Source organism: Leiobunum rupestre, chromosome 3 (genome assembly GCF_980474605.1).
Source record: "Leiobunum rupestre chromosome 3, qqLeiRupe1.1.hap1, whole genome shotgun sequence".
Lineage (NCBI taxonomy): Eukaryota > Metazoa > Arthropoda > Arachnida > Opiliones > Sclerosomatidae > Leiobunum > Leiobunum rupestre.
The window spans coordinates 9,899,100-9,919,080 of NC_143386.1; the positions used below are offsets into that span (position 1 = coordinate 9,899,100).

Sequence of the window (19,981 nt, forward strand, 5' to 3'; positions counted from 1 at the left end):
ATTTGACAATAGCTTAAATTATAGTAATTTTTTGCAATATATATTTATATGGGGTTTATAATGTTGGTTAAAGTCCGCTAAGTAGAGTATAAGTTGTCTAATTATAATACTCTTCAATGGCTTTCTGACTACGTTATCGTTTCGCTATTTTGAATTTTAGCTTCCTGCGCCATTTATAGATGGCACCACGCTCTCCAAAAAAGTAGTTTCGAACAATCGACTCTAGAGTAATGGCAGTGCTACGTCACACGACGTCACCCATGCTTTTTCCTACTCATAAAAATTCGCGCCCATAATGGTTACTACTCTATATTCATTGCCATCTCTAATAACAATGGCCTTATCATAATACAGGTGGCAATAATAGAGCCGACAGTTGCTTTAAGTGATAAATATCCATCCTAGACCTCAAAAAATCTAGGTACAGAAATGTACCTTCATGGTCAAAATGTATAGCATATAAAATGAATATATTCATAAGTAACATAACAGAAATGAGTATGACACTTCCTATTTTTTTTTTTTTGACACTGACATTCTCGCCAAGCTCTGACTTGGATTTTCACTCGAACTGAGTAGCATATATTTCGTCTTAGACATATTTAGAAACTAGGGGGCTCTGTGCTGAGAACTAAACCTAGATTGCTCAATAGCTCTGAAAATCATTTCAGTTATAATTGTTATACTTATTGTTATTATGTTACCTATGATACATTCTATAGATATTTAGTATAGAGAGAATAGTATTTTAAGACATATGAACTTCTAGTAATAATTAAAAAAACGGTAAGCTTACAAATTTATTTCAAGAAAACTCTATACTACGAAATAGTTGTAACTTTATTATTTAGGCTACATTTAGGTGGCCTCTTGCCAAGCAAAAATATTCCACAGTATGTTAATTTACATCCCACAGAAAACAAAAAAACATGCGACTAGTTGGTTTTTAAGGGTTTTTTAGTTCAATATTTTAGTTTTTTTATTAATATATAAGGTGGCAGTGGTACCATTTTTTTATCTCACGTTAAAAATGGTTGAAGTAATGCTAAGTCAACCACTTTTGGCAGTGCCTCAATTTGGATATTTTTTGGGGTTGGGAAACTGAAACGTTAAAAAAATTATAAATGAAGGAGAAATTAGGAAAATGAAGAGTTTATCTTTAAGGAAAATACAATTTTTTACTGCTAGAAATTATTTCTCATTTTGAGTATTAGCATTTAGCTTTTCGTTTAATTATGTACAAGCCGAGTTATAAGGAATTTTCAATTTGGCTGACATTTTAACTAGGCTGGAAACTTTTATAAAACGAATGGACATAAAAATCAAAACGTTCAGTCTTTTGTAGCAAGGTGACTTAGAGAAACAAAAACTTATGAGGAATTAATAAAATAGTTTAAAAAGTAAAACATAAACCAAAGAAACTATAGTGTGTATTTTAAATTCTACGCTTGGGAAAGGTGGTTGGCTCAAAGTTTTATAGCAAAAAGTAGAATGGTTTATGTGATATATATATATAAGATTAAAAAAACTTTGGCAGCATTTTCTCGCAAATAACAAACAATAAGGCATTATTTTTTCGCTACAGTAAATGTTGAAGCTGTGTTGCACTTTTTGGAGCTTTCTTTAAGAGTCTTCCACATTGAGATTTTTTTCTCTTTTAATAATATTTTAATATTATTATTATAGTTTATTTCCTAATTAATTTTTTCATAATTTGTTTTGTTAATTTGCGGCTAATTGTAACCCAGGTTGGTATTTTTAATGCAAACCGAACATCGGCTGACTCTCTTACGTTGAGTACCTGCTTTTAGGGTTTGGCTAACCGGCCGATCGAATTGGTTCTCTTGTTCTATTGTCGTTAGCCAGAAGCTGAATTTGTTAGCGAAATAATGACACGTGCCTCGGGCACCATTGCACTCGATGAATGGCGTTGAACGGAAATCTTCCAAGCAACTGCCAGGACTTGATAACGATTGGCCGCCGCCTTCGGCACCCGCTGCGGTGTGCTGTCGTGTCAAACAAAAAGGAGGATGAATCGTAACTTTGATAAGGCGCTTGTTTAAAGGGCCACGCCAGCGTTTGAGTTTTCCCGGGGCTGGTAAACCCAGTGCCGAATTATGGACTAGGACTACTAGGCACAGGAACAGCTATCACGAGCTGGTAAACCCCAGACTACGATTGGTCGGAACAGCTATGACTAGCTGGTAAACCCCAGACTACGATTGGTCGGAACAGATATCACTAGCTGGTAAACCCCAGACTACGATTGGTCGGAACAGCTATGACTAGCTGGTAAACCCCAGACTTCGATTGGTCGGAAGTTCGGAACAGCTATCACGAGGTAAGGTAGTGGAGGAGCGATTCGATTTTTTTCATAAACTGGTGCGACCCTTTAAGAGGCACTTACCATGGCGAAACTGTAGCCAATCCAAAGTGAGGACCACCCTCTTGGACATTCTGGGATGGCTAGCGTTTGGCTGTGAAGAGCGATGACGTTCGCGGGCGCTTCGCATACGACGCATCGACTGATGTATTCCCTAATAGTAGCTTCACCCACTGGCATCATAGGAATAGGAGAGTTGGTCGATAGCCAGTAGGATTTGTCGTTTCGACTCGCGTAGTTACACACACTATTAAAATCGCAAAATAGGAATGGCATGGTGCTGAATCGCTTCAGGCAAGAGCCGGCGAAACCTATTAAGCGGGGAATGAGTTGTTATCATTTTAGAAATCACGGTAACGAGTTGACTTACCAAGATCTTGATTGTGGGATTTTTCATTGCCTTCTATATATAGCAAACTGTAGCCGTCCCATAACTTTGGCATTCCATTAGGACATTCTGGTACGTCCGATGACTGACTATGCTTAACCATTAAAATACCCATCAGGTAGTCTCCGCCAGGTAGACCAGGAGGACCAGCTGGGCCTGGATTTCCTCGGAGGCCCGGGAAACCTGGCGTCCCTGTTAAGCCTGGCTGACCGGAGTCTCCTTTAATTCCCGGTGGCCCGTTTAATCCTGGTAATCCTGGGGGACCGGGTCTTCCTGGGTCACCCTTCGCGCCTAATATACCAATAGTTAATCTCTTCAAATGTCGTTCGTTTCTTAAAAAAATGTTACCTGGGAAACCAGGGGGGCCGTCTAAGCCTCGCGGTCCGACTGGTCCCGGAGGCCCTGTTAATCCTGGTGGTCCTTGAATTCCTTTAGGTCCTATTGTTAAATTAGCCGGTCCTGGCTCTCCCTTAGGCCCTGGAGCCCCAGGATAACCTTAAAACAAGATCATTTGAAGCCTTACAATAAGGTGTACCCTAATACGTTTTAGTTAAAATAAATACCATCTCGTCCACTGAGACCCGGTAATCCCGCCGGCCCAATGTCTCCTTTAGGTCCTGGCCTTCCGTCAATTCCGGGGAATCCACCGTCACCCTTATCTCCTTTGAACCCTGGGACACCTGGTAGGCCTTCTCTGCCTGGTTTTCCTTGAGCTCCTGGGGCCCCGGGGGGGCCGTTTAAGCCAGGAAATCCTCTTTCGCCTTTAGCCCCAGGGATTCCTGGGAATCCGTCATTTCCTTTCGGACCCGGTGCTCCGTCTAAACCAGAAGGGCCTGGCAGTCCAGGGAAACCCGCGTCACCTTTAGGGCCTGGAAATCCCGGTGGTCCTGAATCACCTGGCAAGCCTCTGGTCCCGGTTACGCCTGGGATACCAGCGATGCCTAATGATGAAAAAAACGTATTCGTGTAGCATCAAAGAGTGTTACTTTTTATGGGTGCAAAAGATATACCTTTTTCTCCGGGTAGACCTGGAAAGCCGTCTTTGCCCATTCTTCCAGGAAATCCGTCGTTACCTTTTTCGCCCAAGCCCGGCAAACCATCTAGACCAGGGGGTCCAGAAATTCCCGGCTCGCCTTGAATAGAGGGAAGGAAAATCAGTTACGTTTAGTTTCTCTTTTCTCAATGCCATTTCGATCGCGAAAAAGCGGGGAAAAAAATTTCTGCAGAATGTTTCAGTTATATAGTTAAAGAAAATGAGAGTACCCCGAGCTCCTGGTAAACCGTCCAATCCTGAAGTCCCTGGCAGCCCGTCTAAACCTCGGTCGCCTTTCATTCCAGGGAACCCTGGTATCCCGTCGTTTCCGCGTTCCCCCTTGGGTCCAACCAGCCCTGGCGCTCCTGGGTATCCACTTTCGCCTGGAAGTCCTCTTTCCCCGAGGATCCCCGGAAGTCCTGGGAATCCCGAGTCGCCTTTTAATCCTTTGGTCCCGTCAAATCCTTGTGGGCCGGGTTGTCCTGTTATTCCACGGTCACCTTTCTGACCTGGGAAACCCGGGGGTCCTGAAAGACCTGGTTCCCCTTTTAGCCCTGGAAATCCGGATGCACCAGGAAGCCCCGGCTCTCCTGACGCTCCTGGGAATCCGTCCTTTCCTTTAAGCCCGTTTAATCCGGGTGCTCCAGGAAGTCCCTTAGTTAAGAATAGCATTTGTTAAAACGTAAAACCTTTTTCTTGCATACAAATTACTCACTCTTTCGCCCTTTTGACCTGGGAATCCTGGTAGACCAGAATTGCCCTTTTCTCCTGGGAAACCAGGTGAGCCCGGTATGCCCTCGCGACCCGGATCTCCTCGCTCACCTGATTGACCTGGTTGTCCAATACCTGGTAATCCCGCGTCACCTTTCATTCCAGGAAAACCGTCAAAACCTTTACGTGAAATTTCATTAATATTAGTTATATTTTTAGGGAGCAACAATTATTTATATTTAACTATTTACCTTTCGGACCCGGTGCTCCTGGAGAGCCTCTGAGTCCTGGAAAGCCCGGTTCTCCTTTTAAACCTCTTGCAGATGCAGCCCCGGGTTCTCCCTTCGCTCCCGGAAATCCTGGTAGACCCGAGCTTCCTTTCAGTCCAGGAGGCCCTCGAGGCCCTTCTAACCCTGGTAAACCGTCGAATCCTCTATCGCCTTTCATCCCCGGAAGTCCCGGGGGCCCGTCGAGCCCCTTGCTACCTGGTATTCCCGGAAAACCTGGAGTGCCTCGGTCGCCGCGTTCACCTGAATTATAAAATACAAGGAATATTTAATAAAATAATCCAAAGGGTAAATGTTGATTAATTTTAATTTCCTTGCCTTTTTCTCCGGGCCTGCCTTCAATTCCGTCTAATCCAGGCGAGCCGGACCTTCCCGGGGGCCCGTCAAATCCATTGGCCCCGGGAATTCCTGGCAGGCCTCTATCCCCTTTGAACCCTGGCAAACCTGGTAACCCATTTAGTCCAGGTTCGCCCTTGAATCCAATAGCGCCTGTAGGGAAAAAATAATCAATATTCATTAATAAAAAAATGATTACATATATTCTAGTTTTAACGTTATAATAGTTTCCACCCACCATTTGAAAGCCTTAACTATTAAAATATAGCAGCGTGAAAGTAAAGCCGAACGATTGGTTTAAAATTGAGTTTACTCAAAATTGGCTTTATTTTTATTACCTGGTATTCCGTCTCTACCCGGTGGTCCTGGTGGCCCTCTGGCGCCTGGTATGCCTTCTTTCGGTGTGTCACCTTTGTCTCCTTTTCCTCCAGGATATCCATTTGGTCCGTCCAATCCTCGGTCACCTTTTATGCCTGGGAATCCGGCTGGGCCCATATCACCCTTGGGTCCCGGGTAACCCGGTAAGCCAGGGTCGCCTTTCGGGCCTGGGAAACCCGGAACCCCTGAGGGACCAGGCAGTCCTATTCCTGGCAGCCCAGATTCTCCCTTTTCTCCTACGAGAAACATGACAAGCAGAGTGAGATATTACTTAATCTACTACCTAGAATCTCTTTGCGTCGAATTAAATGTTACCTCTGAAACCTGGCAGTCCCGGATTTCCCGGCTCCCCAGCAAGACCTGGTTCACCTGGGAAGCCCAAAGGCCCAACATCACCCTTGTCACCTCTAGGTCCAGGCAAACCTAATTAATGATATCATTCCTTTCACGTTTCCATTTTGTTTTCAAAGATACCACTTTGGTTTAGCCGATTAATGAATACCTCTAGGACCCGGCGGCCCGGGTACCCCATTGTCGCCCGGCTCTCCCTTGCTTCCTGGAAGACCATCGTAACCGGATCTACCTAACGAGCCTGGCATGCCTTGTAGTCCGTCGAAACCGGGAGAACCTTGAGGGCCAGGTGGTCCTGGTGGTCCTGGATACGTTATATTTTCTGGTGGTACGTGACCTATTTTTGATAGCTCAGTTAGTGGAGCCCAACTTTATTTATAAGAGACAGCGTTGACTTAACCTGGAGGTCCTTTTGGTCCCCGATCTCCTTTAAGACCTGGCATCCCTGATCGGCCTGGTTCTCCTTTCGGTCCAGGGTACCCTGGTCTTCCTATTCCTGGCTCACCCTTAGTGCCTGCTGGTCCAGCCGGTCCGACTGGGCCTGGACGACCCGCGCTGCCTGGAAAACCTCTATCACCCTGCATAGTAAAAAGTGAAATTTAAAAGGGGACGTCATCATCGTCGTTAACTTCAAGAAACTCACAATGTTACCCTTAGGCCCTGGGGCACCCAAAGATCCTGGTGGACCAGGTATCCCTGGGGCACCGTCAAATCCTGGATTTCCAGGAAGACCCGATAGACCTGGGTCGCCCTTTGGACCTGAAAAACACGAATTGGTATACTTTAGAAGAAATGTCCGAATTGTAATTGAAAGGTTAGTAGTTTTGTAGTATTCGTACCTGGATTTCCTATAACAACGTCCGGAATTGCAATGAAAGGCTCGCCTTTCTCGCCTCTTGGTCCGTCTCGTCCGGGCAAACCGGATGGCCCCTGAGCATTATAAAGGAGGTTAGAGAAAATTAAATTAAATAAATTTAACTCTGATTGTTACCTCCGAACCTGGTGGCCCTGGAATTCCAGGTAGACCATCGTCTCCTCTTTCACCTGGTATTCCCGGAATTCCGCTGTCACCTTTGGATCCTTGGAAACCAGCCAACCCATCCAAGCCTCTGTCACCCTTTTCGCCTTTCGTTCCCGGTAAACAAGTACTGCAACTACCACCAATGTCACCTATTTTCAAAACGCGTGTTAACAATATTTATCACCAAAGTCATTGTTTGGTTAATTTTCCGTACCTTTCGGCCCTCTGGGTCCGGGATAACCCGGTTTTCCAGGAATACCGTCGAAACCTTTATCTCCTTTCGCGCCAGATCGTCCGGGAATTCCGGGGATTCCGTCCAAAGAATCGCCGGGAATGCCTCTTTCTCCAGGCAGACCCCGGTCTCCCTTTTCGCCGTTGAAACCGTTCAGACCGTTCCTTCCGTCCATGCCCTTGGGGCCGGCAATTGACACTCCGGGTGTTCCTCTTGGGCCAGGCTCTCCTTTCGGTCCCGGTGCGCCGGGAAATCCCGGTTCTCCTGGAAGTCCCGACAGCCCTCCCAAGCCTTCGTCTCCCTTATCGCCTTTCAAGCCAGGTGGTCCTTCCCTTCCTGGTGGTCCTTGTATTCCGGGCCCTCCTTGTGGACCTGGTGGCCCTCGAGCACCTGCTTCGCCTAATTTTTAAAAGATATCATAATTTGGGTCCATAAGTATCATTACTGTTGTAACAACAATTACTGTAATTATTATTACCTGATAAACCATCTTGTCCCGAATAACCTGGCAGACCTGGAGATCCTTGAGGACCAACGGGGCCAGGTGGCCCGGCTCTACCTTCCGATCCCTACAGTCATTTTTTTTATTATAATCTTAGCCGAGAAAAAAGTTTAAGTTTTAGTTCATACTCCTGGCGGCCCCGGTGGACCCGTAAATCCTCGTGGTCCAGTCGGCCCCGGTGTTCCTGGGTCGCCTTTAGAACCAGGTCGTCCGTCTAATCCAGCTAAACCATCTTCTCCTTGGTCCCCTTTGAAACCTGGTGCTCCAACCGGTCCAGGGTATCCGTCTTTGCCCTTATCAACAAGTATTACACTTTCGGTTGTAAATTAATAACTTAAATAGTTAATTATTACTCGAGGCCCTGGTGGTCCCGGAAGCCCCTTTTCTCCTTTCATTCCAAAATCACCCGGAGGGCCCTAAGGTAAACGAAAAAATCATCTTAGTACAGTTTTTTTTAAAGATGTTTTAAGCATCATGGACTTACCACAACACCCGGTCGACCATCGAAACCACGGTCTCCTCGTTCCCCGTTATCACCCTGTTCAGTTAAGCTCAGTTTAGTTTAAGATTGATGAGTTACCAATAAGATACTTCTTTTTACCTTCTCGCCTTGTGGCCCGGCTGGACCAGGAACGTATATGACTGACGTCTCGCCTTTTTGGATTAACGAGTGTCCATTGCAAGGTCCGGGAGGCCCAGGTCTGCCAGGAAACCCTTTTTCGCCCTATTTTATTTCAGAAACGTCCATTGACAGAAATGTACAAAACGAACAATGTTTTAACTTACAGGTTCTCCGGAGGAACCTTCGATTCCGACGCCCATGTTGCCTTTAGGGCCCGGATAACCACGTTCTCCTTTAGGGCCCTACAAAAAACAATGTTAATGTTTGTTCGTTTAAAAATCTTTCAACCTCGGTGTAACGTATACTTACTGGAGGGCCTCTGGGTCCGTCGTCTCCCCGAATACCCGGTCTTCCGTCGACACCAGGTGGACCCTTCAACCAATTCTCACGTTAACAACGAAAGTAATATAAATCACCTCCGATTTCAAACCTTACCGACAAGCCTGAAGCCCCATCACGCCCTGGTTCTCCCTAAAATCAACGAAAACGTATAGAGAATGTTATCGAATAATAAATAACATTTTCATTACTTTTTGTCCCTTTGATCCGGGTGGTCCGATAGCTGGCTCGCCCTTCTCCCCTTTGAAACCAGGTACACCCGGGTAACCGGCTTCTCCCGCATTTCCCGGTAAACCCGAAACCCCTGGTAGTCCCTAGCGAAATTTAAAACGACGGCGTTAAATATTGAACCCGCGAAAAGAAAACTAATAGCGTTTTCCATTTGACTGCTCTCGAGCGCTCTAGATTGCTCTGACCAGCATTTTATGTTCCATTTGCGTGCTCGGATCGGCTCCGATCAAGTTTCGCGTGTTCCGAGATCGCCCAAAACTGATTTGCCGATTTCGACAGATCAACGGATTGAGATCGAGATCGGAGCAAATTTTGGTCGTTCCTTTTAGGTTTTTTTTGGAAAAATGGCAATACAAGACGCGAAAATTCAAATTACTAGCAGACAAAATACATCAAAGAGTGGGATTATGTCCGTGGAATGTTCCATTTTCAGTTTTACTCTAGTCGATTGGGGTAAGATCTATGACGTCAGAGACAGATTCGGAGCGAATCTCGAGCAATCAAATGGAAAACGCTATAACACTGATATCTTACGTCGGTGCCATTACATCCGTCGAGACCCGGAGGTCCTCTTGATCCCGTGGATCCGGGTAGTCCCTAGAACGTGATAAAATATTAGTTCCTCGTGTTTCGCGCTCTACGAACTAAATTGAACACTTGCCGGAATGCCGTTGATGCCGGGGAAACCTGGCATCCCCATTTTGCCTCTGTCTCCTTTCAGTCCTCGAGGTCCGTACGGCCCTGGTTCGCCTTTACCACCAATTTCGCCGGATAGTCCTTCTGGCCCGGGAAAGCCTCTTAGTCCTTGTTCGCCTTGAGGTCCTTGTACCCCAGGAGGACCCTGTCAAACAGACGCGATTGTGGTATTTGGTAAATGAGTGTATTGTTTTTAACTGCTGATACTCACTCTGTTCCCTTTCTCGCCTATGCATTTACATCCACTTTCCGTACAACCGGCGCATACTACCGGGCTACCGTAGTCTGGGTATCCGCCACTCCTGTTATTTGGACGTCTTTGGTCAAATCCGCGATCTCTGTCTCTACCGCCGTAGTTTCCTCCGTAGTTGGGTGCGTAATTTCTCTCCCTAGGATCCCTCACCTCCCTGGAATCGGTATCTCCTCTAGGTTCAAATTCTCTCGACTGATACCGGAAAAAAAATACACTTGATTAAAATGTTATTAATGTGATAATGTATGTGAAATATTATTTCATTAGAGTTGTAAAAAAATTACTATTTTAATTAAAATATTTTCCCACTTAAAAATTGATTTTAAAGTAACACCGTGACGTATATAAAAATATTATGGCTACCCTGTTTTAAAAGATTTTACCACTAAGGACTACAGACATAAAACTGCAAATTTTTATACGTAAATGAAAATTATGATTTGACTCTGCCAGCTTGAGTGCAAAGTCCGTAAGTTGTGAGATAATATTTCTTTATGGGTGTTCTTATTTGAAAATTGCGCCTTTAAAGGGAATATAACCCGCAAAGCAATCTTTATGGAAGACCCCTACAATTTTTCAAATTTCCCGTACAGTGGCGCCAAACATTTCTAAAGCCAAAGGCAAGAGCGGCTAGAGCTGCAAATGTTGGTGTTCCACACCAAATACCTGAGGTTATATTCCCTTTAAAAAGCGGAAGAGGACTAATACCATATATTGACCGATTAAAAAATTAAGTTTTTGCGCGTGACAGTACGTTTACATTGTGAGGTATAAGTTAGTATAACATGCTCATTTGACCTAAGTGATTTTTTTAAACCAATGGTTTTTTAATAATTTGTTTTTTTTTAATTAAGTAAAAATTATTCCAAAATGTTTGTACATTTTCTTACCGAATTGATAACATTTCTAAAAAATTTAAAAGGTGACCACATTACCTATACTTTCAATACCTTCCTATAAATTTCTTAGGTTTTCTCATGTAGTATATAACCCGAAAACATCATGTTGTCGTGTACCCTTTATCCTATATTTTACTTTATTTTATCTGTTTTTCGATAATAATCCTTATTTATGCTTATGGTTTTTCCTATATTTTCCTTTAATTCGTTTGAAGATTTCCTATTTTTTCTATAAAATTTTCGAGGCATTTTCCTGGTCACCCTGCATTTATAAAAAATCAAAAACAAAACTAAAACTAAAACTTTGCTCTGGACACGTGAGACTTGTTATAATACCTCGAATAATAATAATCATATTAATTTTTAGTTGATTTGTAATAGTTATGCACGGTTAAACAAAAGCGAAAAATATATTAAAAGTAAAATAAAGCAGTGTTTAAAAAAACCTGATTTAAACCAAAAAAACCTGGTAAAATCCAAAAAAAAAACAGAAATTCGTGCTAGAATCTATCCGCCAAATGCATTCAATATAGATTTTTCTAATAATATTTGTGAAATACTAACACTTATTACTTAAATTATAGACTTATGGCTTATATCCCCACCAACTTTCCACCATGTTTTTGTCCATGACCATACCAACTAATTTTAAATAACAAACTATCAGAAGGTGCAGTAACGTTAATTATATTTTCCCAGCAGAGTTAATAATTGTTTGTTATTTAATTTGAAACAAATGCACTATTAAAAATAATTAAGCTTTTGAGTAATTTGTAGATGGGACCACCTACACCGTGGAATAAATTATAAATATGGTGTCTGTTTATTTTGCAAAAAAAAAAATATTGTAGTATCGAAATTTTAAAATTGTAGTATTCTAGTATATGGCGATAGCTCCATTTTAAAAATTTCAATTTATTGTCAAAGGTGTTTTTTGTCGGTTTCCATTTGTTGAATCTGGAGAACTAGCTCTTTTAAACGTAAATTTTGAATTTTAATCAAATAAAAATTTAAATTTCAAAGTAAGGAAAAAAGCGGAACTAATCAAATACGAAATAAAGAAAGATGTAAAGTGTAGCCCTCGGCGTATCTAATTTCGAAGAATGAAGATTAGAGGGCGCGAGCGGTAATTTTGTCTCCGTCGTGGGTCCTCCCTTACCATCTTTTCGGGCGTTACATATATAAATAATTATATTTTGCTAGTTCGAGGCTTGGTGGAACGGGGTTGGTCCATTTACCCTCGCATCCCCATTTTTTGGCCCTTAAATACAACCTAAATGAATACTAACTGCCCTTAGGTTACCAAGAAATTATCCGTATGGAAATGATAGGAGTCGAATCGTTCAAATATAAGGAATGAAATGAGGATGAGATCTAACGTATAATTTGCGCTATATTTACATCGTTCTGATTTGCATTTTTCCACAATTTTTCTACCGCAGTTAATGTTAATTGGTGTGAATGACAGGCGAATGCGTTCAATTTCTGTTAGTTTGAAGAGTTATTCTACATTTTGTTCCTTCAATTAGTTCCTACGGCTAGCAGAGTTGTGCCATAGACCAATAAAAGATTCTCCAGGACAGCAATCCCGTGCCTTACGCCGTACTAATATTGTCGTCCCCGCAATGTAACCCTCCACTTGGGGTGGGGAAGGAGATGAACCGGAATTGGATACAATATCCGGCTGGTTTTTCCGGTCGGTATTCGTCGGTTTCAAAATTATCTAAAAATCTGTGACGTAAGTTGTACCCAAGGGAGACGTAGTTCTACGCTTTCACCATTTTTTCAAAAGGTGGCGCTAATAGACGAGAGTTACGTTGAGAAGACGCGTTTTGAAAAGGATAGCTGTCCTGGAGAATCTTTTATTTGTCTATGGTTGTACACGTTCGCGGTTAAGTTATTTTCACGACTTTCTGAAACTGTTTCATTAATAGTTCAATAATGAATCCAAGGATGGCGCCACGTTTCCGGGCTGAAACCTTAGTCACATAAGCCGTGGTTCAATAAAGCAAGTGTCGATTCCGACTCGTTTCGAATGTCGCTCAATAGATGTCGCCAAAAATAAAATCGAAACAAGTTAGTCAATCCACAATAGGTCTTAGAACGCTTATCGCGGCAGATTTTCGTCTCGATGTGTCTGACGGTTTTTTTGACGTCACTATGTTAACTTAACAAACAACTTCGTGAGAGGGGAGCGCACGCAGAGGGGAGGTATTTTACCATACGCGATACGGCAAGATAAGCATTCCAAGTAGAGGTATGAATTCCTGGTATTGCGCTATAGTAGCTTTTAATTAGTTTCTATATAAACCAATAGATGGAAGCACATGCTAGGAGCGTATTTTTTAACGTACTTTTTTATTTTTCTGAAAGAGACAAGACTTACTTTAAAAGCATCGTAACTCTAACTTGAATGTAGCCAAAGTTACAATGTTTTCAAACTGCAAGTAATGAATTATATCAAAAGCGACATAAGACCCAAAAGTGTGTCAGTACGGGATAATGTTTAGCGAGACCTTGTCGCGAAGTAAAAAGAGGGAATGGGAGAGGGGATTGAAAATACGTCATCCAAATTTGAAATTTCCTCCACTTCAGCGCCGCCGAGTGAGGCGTTTTAGAACGTATGTCTACGGGAGAATACATCGAAGAGATAAAATTGCGCCAGACCATAGACTAAATATACAGTTGCTAGTACTATTCGAACTAGTAGGTTATGTAGTCTATTGTGAGACTAGCTCTCAGTAAATATTTTAACGGACGCAAAGGTACAGTTGACACACTTTTGGGTCTTATGTCGCTTTTGATTATATATTTTCAGTTAAGGTAGAGACAAGTAGCGGCTAAGGTGAGAAACTCTGGATATTTATTTGCTAAACAGTAGCTTTGTGTTTTATCAAGAAGTAACTAAGAACAATGTACGATAATACAAACATGGATTAAATAACCTTTAATTCACGCTGCCAGCTAGGAGCAACAAACACAGCACCCCACACAAAGAGAACGCAACCCGTCAAAAGTCGTGGATTTTCTTGCGTACAGTTTTCATTGGCTAGACACTTTAGCGCCTGCCGCCGTCGGATAATTCTGTAATTGTCTTCCGCCCCGCCCGTAAAATGTTCAGCGTAAAGGCTCGTCCAATGAAATTCATACACAACACTGCGTTAACGTGTTCAAAGGCTAGCTGCGTTCTCCTTGTGTTTGTTGCTCCTAGCTGCCATGATCTTATACTTCTCAGAATGGAAACGCCTTAAATCTGTGTCTGCAGCGCCATCTGAAAAACGCCAAAGTGGGATATTTTTCCACCGCTCTGATTGAAAATTCAAAAATGGGTAGATAACTATTAATTTTTTTTATAATTATAATTTATAATTATAAAAATAGTAACAATAAATAATAATAATAAATTATAATTTATAGACTCCATTTTCCATGACGATATGAAAATGTAGGCACTAGAGAGCGACAGTCAATTCTCCGAGTTTGAGAAGTATAACTTCATGGTGGCAGCTAGGAGCAGCAAAAACAGCACCCACGCATGGAGAACGCATTTTATTTTGTACAATTTTCATTGGTTAGACGCTTCAGCGCCTGCTGCCTCCGGAAGGGGAAAATTCGCCAATTGTCTTACCTTTTTCGTAAAACGCTCAGCGTAAAGGCTCGTCCAATGAAATTTGTACACAACACTGCGTTAGCGTGTTTAAAGGCTAGCTGCGTTCTCCTTGTGTTGGTTGCTCCTAGGTTTCAGTATTCAATATTTTCATAATTCTTAGTTACTTCTATGGGTTTTTGATATTATAAAGTCAAAAATTTTGCAGATTATGAACACCTCGTATTAGCCGCTACGTGGCTATATGTAAACTGAAAAAAATATCATTTTAAAATCCGAGTTTAGATCTCGTAAAATTGCCTACTCTTTAAATATTTACGTTATCTGAATTTTCTCTAAAGGTAAACAAACCGTGGAATTTTATTTTTGTCATCAACCCCCGAAACACGTTCTTTCGCTGAGCTTCCAGATCTCTTTGGTGTTTGGGGGAACTTTATGGGTGAAAGGGGGCAAAGGAAGGGGATGCTAATGCTCAATTTGCCAGATCCCGAAGTGGTTCCTTCCATCATTCCGAATAGAAAGAGAGACGTTGGGATCTTGAGCTTCACTTTCCTCTTCCTGTTTCTGATGCCGCACTGGGGGATTCTATACATTCATTGCCATCCTCTGAGCAAATGTTCCCCCGTGCGTGTTAAGTAAAAAAGCACTTGGCGCGGGTGCCAAATATTTCCCGTTCCTTTGATCTTGTCGATTCACTTTCGTCTTCCCCTGTTTAACGCTTTCAGCTTTTATAATACTTTTAATTACGCGTTGTATTTTTAGGTTGTAACGGTTAAATTACATTTTGTGCCGTATTTGTAGTGATTATTCAGGGTGTTTCAAAAGTTTATGCAAACATTTTAAGGAGTTGTTGGGGGTTCTTTACGGAGGTAATCCCCAAAACGGTTGTAATCGTCCGTAAAGAACGCGTTGGATATTAAAAATTGTTTTACAGCACGACTCCTTACATTTTCTCCACGTTTTTTACTGCATCAATATTTACTTAATTTCTTGTTGGTATTTAAAATAAAATAACAATATACAGGGTGTTTCAAAAGGTTATGCAAACATTTTAGGAGTTGTAGGGTGTGAGTTGAGAAGTATGCCTGTTTTTCCCCATTTTCCTACGATGAGTTAAAAGAGCGCCAGAGAGCTTCAAAGTGTGGCCTACTAGCCCCTGGAAGTTGGCTGCATCAAGCGTAAACCCAAGCAGCAGTGACTTTAAATACTGTTCAAGTTTACTTTTTTACGCTGGTTACCTCGCTTTGTTTACAGAGTCCTTTTTTACCTATTACACGAACCCCAACCTTAATGTTCGCATTTCCCTGCTGCTTGGTTTCAAATATCACTAAGACATTAATTGAATAATTTAACTGATGGAGTAAAGATATGGAGTCGTGCGGTGAAATAATTTTTAACCTTCACCAGTATTAGCGATTACCACCTTAACTAACCACTAAGCAGAGCTGATAATATCAAAGCTATCGGAGGACGCGGCCAATTTTGCAACCCTTTGGCTTGGGAGGGGGGGGGGGTGTTATGGTATAGCGGGAGATTGGGGTTTGACAAAAAGGGGGTAAATATTGTTTTTTCCGGCGAATTAAGTCACTGGCTGGTTTTGACGTCATCGCGCGTGGAAATGGACCCGGTGTCGACCCCTTTTCTGTCAGCCCCCGTTAACCAGCTAGCATTACACTGACGCCTTAGAATACGACTCCTTATTTCTTCTCCGTGGTAAAACGCGTTCTTTTAATCTACCCTAAGTCTAGTACAGTGTGTTGCTCTGATTAGCCAATGCGATGCATATTTTTACGACTGATAACCCTTACGGAATGCCAAGATGTAAGCAACTTCGTTTGTGGAATTATATTATATTTTTAGCTTAGTCTGTAAACAATTCGTCTAAGGCCTATCTCCTTTAGGCCTAAAATTACATTTTCAAAACGTAAAGTGGCGTGAATTCAAGTAATTGATAAACAAAATTAAGCGCGTAGTAATTTATAATCATTTGAGTTTTCGGGTAAACGCCAGCTTAGAAAAGAAACGTTTAAATTAATCATAAATTTTAAAATTGAGTAAACAAATAATTTTCATTATTATTTCGGTTGTCCAAATCAGGTCTTACAATTGTTATAAAGGGCCAAGGAGTATCTAGGAAACGGGTTTCTAAGTGTCGGTGATGATAAAAGGAATGCTAAATATTTGGTTTTTAACGTCGCCGACTGCAATTCTACGCTTAAATTTTAATAAACTAGTATTTTATTCAAAGCGAAGGTTCCTTAAATTGAGTTGCTTCTAACCCGGTTTTAAATGAAGTCAGAATCATCTTCAAATAGGCGTGGCAGTTGAAAAGCGCTCTTTATGAGATAAATATTTGTAAAGTGTAATTGTGAAAACGTCAAAGTACTATCAGAAGTGTATTATGTCTCTTTTACCAGATAAGTTTCCATCTAGGTTGTAACTACGTAAGCTTGAGGTGGTTTTCAATGGATATGATTTTCCCACCAAACCGATTATAGCGTACCATTACGTCTGTTTTTGATAAATCAATAGTCAGTAGCCCTCCACCAATATTAATAACTAATAATTTATTTTATGATAACCATGTAAATTTACTGTTTATTAATAAACTAAATTATTACGCAAAATATTTGGTTTGAGTCTATTTGATCGATTCCCAAATGATCGAACGGGTCCCATTTGATCGAATTTCCATTTGATCGAAAGCTACTGTAGGGTAAAACTACTAGTTTTTGGGAGTAAATCGAAAAGGCAACATCTAGTCAGAATGAGATACAGTAGACTCTATGAATAATAATTATTTATTTAAACTGTACTAAAGAAAAATAACCATAGTACTTCTCCATAATAAGAAACTAAAACAAACAACAGAAATATGCATATTCAAATTTAATAAATTAATTAACCTAATTTTTAGCAGTAGAAGGGCCGTGAACGTGGTCAGACCCCTCGTATACAACGGTGCATACGGGCCTACGGCGCGCGTACATCAACCTAACCTAACCTAACCTAACCTGACCCTATTTATATATATCAAAAACAACGGGCCGTTATCGTCGATGTCATAAAAAATTCCATCATATAGTGTATAAAGTAAAAATTTCTTCATCTTTGTGGCTTAATACAGTTAAAGCAATGAATTATTCCATCATTATTCCTTCTGCACTTAAGCAATGAATTATTCCTTCGGCACTTCATATTGACATTCGGTAAAATAAAAACATACCAACTGGTACTATAAATACTTTTGAATTCGATCAAATAGTATTCGATCATTTGAAGGTTCGATCTTATGAAACAAATGACAAATGGGATTCGATCAATTGCAACGTATAATGATCGACTGTCGATCACGTATTTTTCGATCAAATGGATCAACACCAAATATTTTGAATATTTTTGAGAAATAATTTTTTTTTTCGAAGACTGGACTATTTAATTGTAATTTTTGTTTAGATTAAATGAATAATATTTATTTACTTCGTTTAATTTAAAGCCATATAATTACGTCACTTAAATAACCGTTATACTTCCAATAGATCTCTTTCACCTGACGTCACGCTAACTCGTCAATATACACATCCACAATTGAAGATAATCAAAATGTCCACCACCCATTACGGACAGACACGAACTCCGCGATCAATAATCGTCTAAAAAGGGGTCGTTGTAATTCACCGAAGAATGTAACTTTAAATAATTTCGAGGCCATCAGGTGATGGTGGTGGTCGGTGGAGTCATTCTGTCATCGAAAATCAACGTAGGCGTTAGCTCGAGTCGAATTTTGCGCAAAGTGTCCCCACCCACGGCCCCAACAGCCTCCCTTTTTGCATATCCTGTCTCGCGGTTTTACCCTTTGAAATTTTAACTACAAGTTGTTTCGACGGAGGTAGGCCTATTAGACTTTCATTACACGCGCCACTGTATTATGCCAAAAACTATTATTTTCCCCTGACGTAATGTTACCGAAATTTCCGTCTCATCCCTACGTTGGACGATAGTCAGTTTCGCTAAAGTCGCGAAGTCTGCGCTGTTTTGTTAATGGTTTATTTAAGTTGGGTCCGTTCCAAATCGAAAACAGTTGGTCGCGTTTTATTTTAAGAATATGGAAAAGCGATAACTTCCGGTTCCAGTTGTAATAAAAAATGTTGCGAAAACAACGGAAAAATCGAAGCATAAGTTAGCATCCCACGTGACGTTTGGAAATTCGTGATTTTCTGGGGATCATCCCAAAAGGGGGAAATTTTTACAAGGTTTTTGTTAGTGTCGAACTAATTAGTATTCTAATCGTATTGTTTTGCTTTTTGAGATTGTTTCGTGGGCTGCCATTTGTTTGGGAGACTGCACGCTTTTTAGCCGAGTAATTATTTTAATGGGCTAATTAGTTTGTTCCTATTGTCAGTTTACGGAATAATTTCATTCTAAATATGTCCAGTTTTTTGGTTTTAAACATAATTATAAATAAAAATAATAATTTTTTTAAATTTCTTAGTTTCCAGATAATTTCGCACCTGGTTGTTTATTTTCTATAAATTAATTTAAGATTTTTTTAAATATATTTTTCATGTTTATTTCATTTCATTTTAAAAAGGAAAGTGAAAAAGAAGTTAATACAATAATAAATAAATTAGTAAATTAAAAATAACACTTGATGAATGTATCGCATTGTGACCATGAAAATGACCCAAATTATAAGCATTGTCGGCTATTTTTCAATATATTTAATATTATCCTCTATAAACACCGTTGATTTTAAAATTTTAAAGCTTTAAAAGAAGTCACGTATAACTGTTTTAATTGAAAAATGGTAGTGTTGTAAGTCGGAAAATTCTCCGTATTTTTCCGAAAAAAATAAAAAACAATTAATACCATGATAAGTCTAATATATTAATTAAATAAAGCGGAATTTTCACCTCATTTTCTCGAATCTAAAAGTAAAACTAAACCTCAAGACTAGTTTAAACTGATTAACAATGTAAGACTATTAATGTTTTGTAATATGTTTACTGTTATTAGACATTTTATATCGGTAAAAAGATAAAAACATTAAAAACCTTTAAAAAGTAATTTATTTTTAAATTTTTTATTTTAACGATTTGCGGAAAATTTTCCACAATTCGGAAAAATAAAAAAACTTAAAAATTGAAACATATATTACTTTTGAACGGTTTTTTTATTTTAGACTAGTTTAGAGGTTTAGTTTTACTTTTGGATTCGACAAAATGAGGCGAAAATGCCGCGAAATTTAAATTTGCGAACAGTATTATGCTAATCATGAAATTAAAACTTATTTTCGTTTTTTCGAAAAAATACGGAAAATAAAATAAAATTAGTAGAAAATAGCACCTCGAGCTTGCGAAGGTACATGTTTCATATTCATAGCCTAAATGGATACTACTTAAGTAAGTAATATATTATGAGCTTTTGCTATTACCGTTACTACGTCCTATAGTGCGAGCAGTTCAATAAAAACCAAATTTTAATGACATGTCAACTGAATGTTTCTTAACAAAATACTCCACTTTGAGTTGTAATATAAATACGCTTCAGGCCTTCTTAAAAACTTGATTACGTTTTACAGAATACCTTTTCTAAGTCTATGATAATGTCGAACGTAAATTTAAAGCTGAAAGATTTTTTAACCTTATAAGGAGCCGAAACTACTTTGATAGATGGCGACACTGCGTCGCGAATTATGGAAATATCAGCTGT

At 40.3% G+C, this 19,981-nt stretch overlaps 1 protein-coding gene across 2 annotated transcripts in view; it reads right to left on the reverse strand.

The window, feature by feature from the left end:
* Window positions 1-822: 822 nt before the first annotated feature.
* The window catches only part of Col4a1 (Collagen type IV alpha 1), a 49,608-nt gene continuing 30,449 nt past the window's right edge, over window positions 823-19,981 (reverse strand). For both annotated transcript variants that reach the window (XM_090167792.1, XM_090167791.1), the window contains exons 4-33: window positions 9,722-9,955; window positions 9,476-9,655; window positions 9,349-9,411; window positions 8,775-8,897; window positions 8,680-8,715; window positions 8,554-8,616; window positions 8,409-8,486; window positions 8,224-8,346; window positions 8,107-8,160; window positions 7,976-8,038; window positions 7,751-7,915; window positions 7,599-7,689; window positions 7,103-7,519; window positions 6,859-7,037; window positions 6,707-6,797; window positions 6,511-6,626; window positions 6,268-6,445; window positions 6,019-6,204; window positions 5,832-5,939; window positions 5,477-5,752; window positions 5,121-5,291; window positions 4,767-5,045; window positions 4,520-4,695; window positions 4,035-4,458; window positions 3,782-3,904; window positions 3,335-3,712; window positions 3,120-3,266; window positions 2,754-3,062; window positions 2,408-2,694; window positions 823-2,006 (exon numbers count right to left, since the gene is read on the reverse strand). In XM_090167792.1, the coding sequence (XP_090023918.1) occupies window positions 1,734-2,006; window positions 2,408-2,694; window positions 2,754-3,062; window positions 3,120-3,266; window positions 3,335-3,712; window positions 3,782-3,904; window positions 4,035-4,458; window positions 4,520-4,695; window positions 4,767-5,045; window positions 5,121-5,291; window positions 5,477-5,752; window positions 5,832-5,939; window positions 6,019-6,204; window positions 6,268-6,445; window positions 6,511-6,626; window positions 6,707-6,797; window positions 6,859-7,037; window positions 7,103-7,519; window positions 7,599-7,689; window positions 7,751-7,915; window positions 7,976-8,038; window positions 8,107-8,160; window positions 8,224-8,346; window positions 8,409-8,486; window positions 8,554-8,616; window positions 8,680-8,715; window positions 8,775-8,897; window positions 9,349-9,411; window positions 9,476-9,655; window positions 9,722-9,955 (5,391 nt within the window). In that variant the 3' untranslated portion in view covers window positions 823-1,733. The remainder of the gene's footprint in view (window positions 2,007-2,407; window positions 2,695-2,753; window positions 3,063-3,119; window positions 3,267-3,334; window positions 3,713-3,781; window positions 3,905-4,034; window positions 4,459-4,519; window positions 4,696-4,766; window positions 5,046-5,120; window positions 5,292-5,476; window positions 5,753-5,831; window positions 5,940-6,018; window positions 6,205-6,267; window positions 6,446-6,510; window positions 6,627-6,706; window positions 6,798-6,858; window positions 7,038-7,102; window positions 7,520-7,598; window positions 7,690-7,750; window positions 7,916-7,975; window positions 8,039-8,106; window positions 8,161-8,223; window positions 8,347-8,408; window positions 8,487-8,553; window positions 8,617-8,679; window positions 8,716-8,774; window positions 8,898-9,348; window positions 9,412-9,475; window positions 9,656-9,721; window positions 9,956-19,981) is intronic.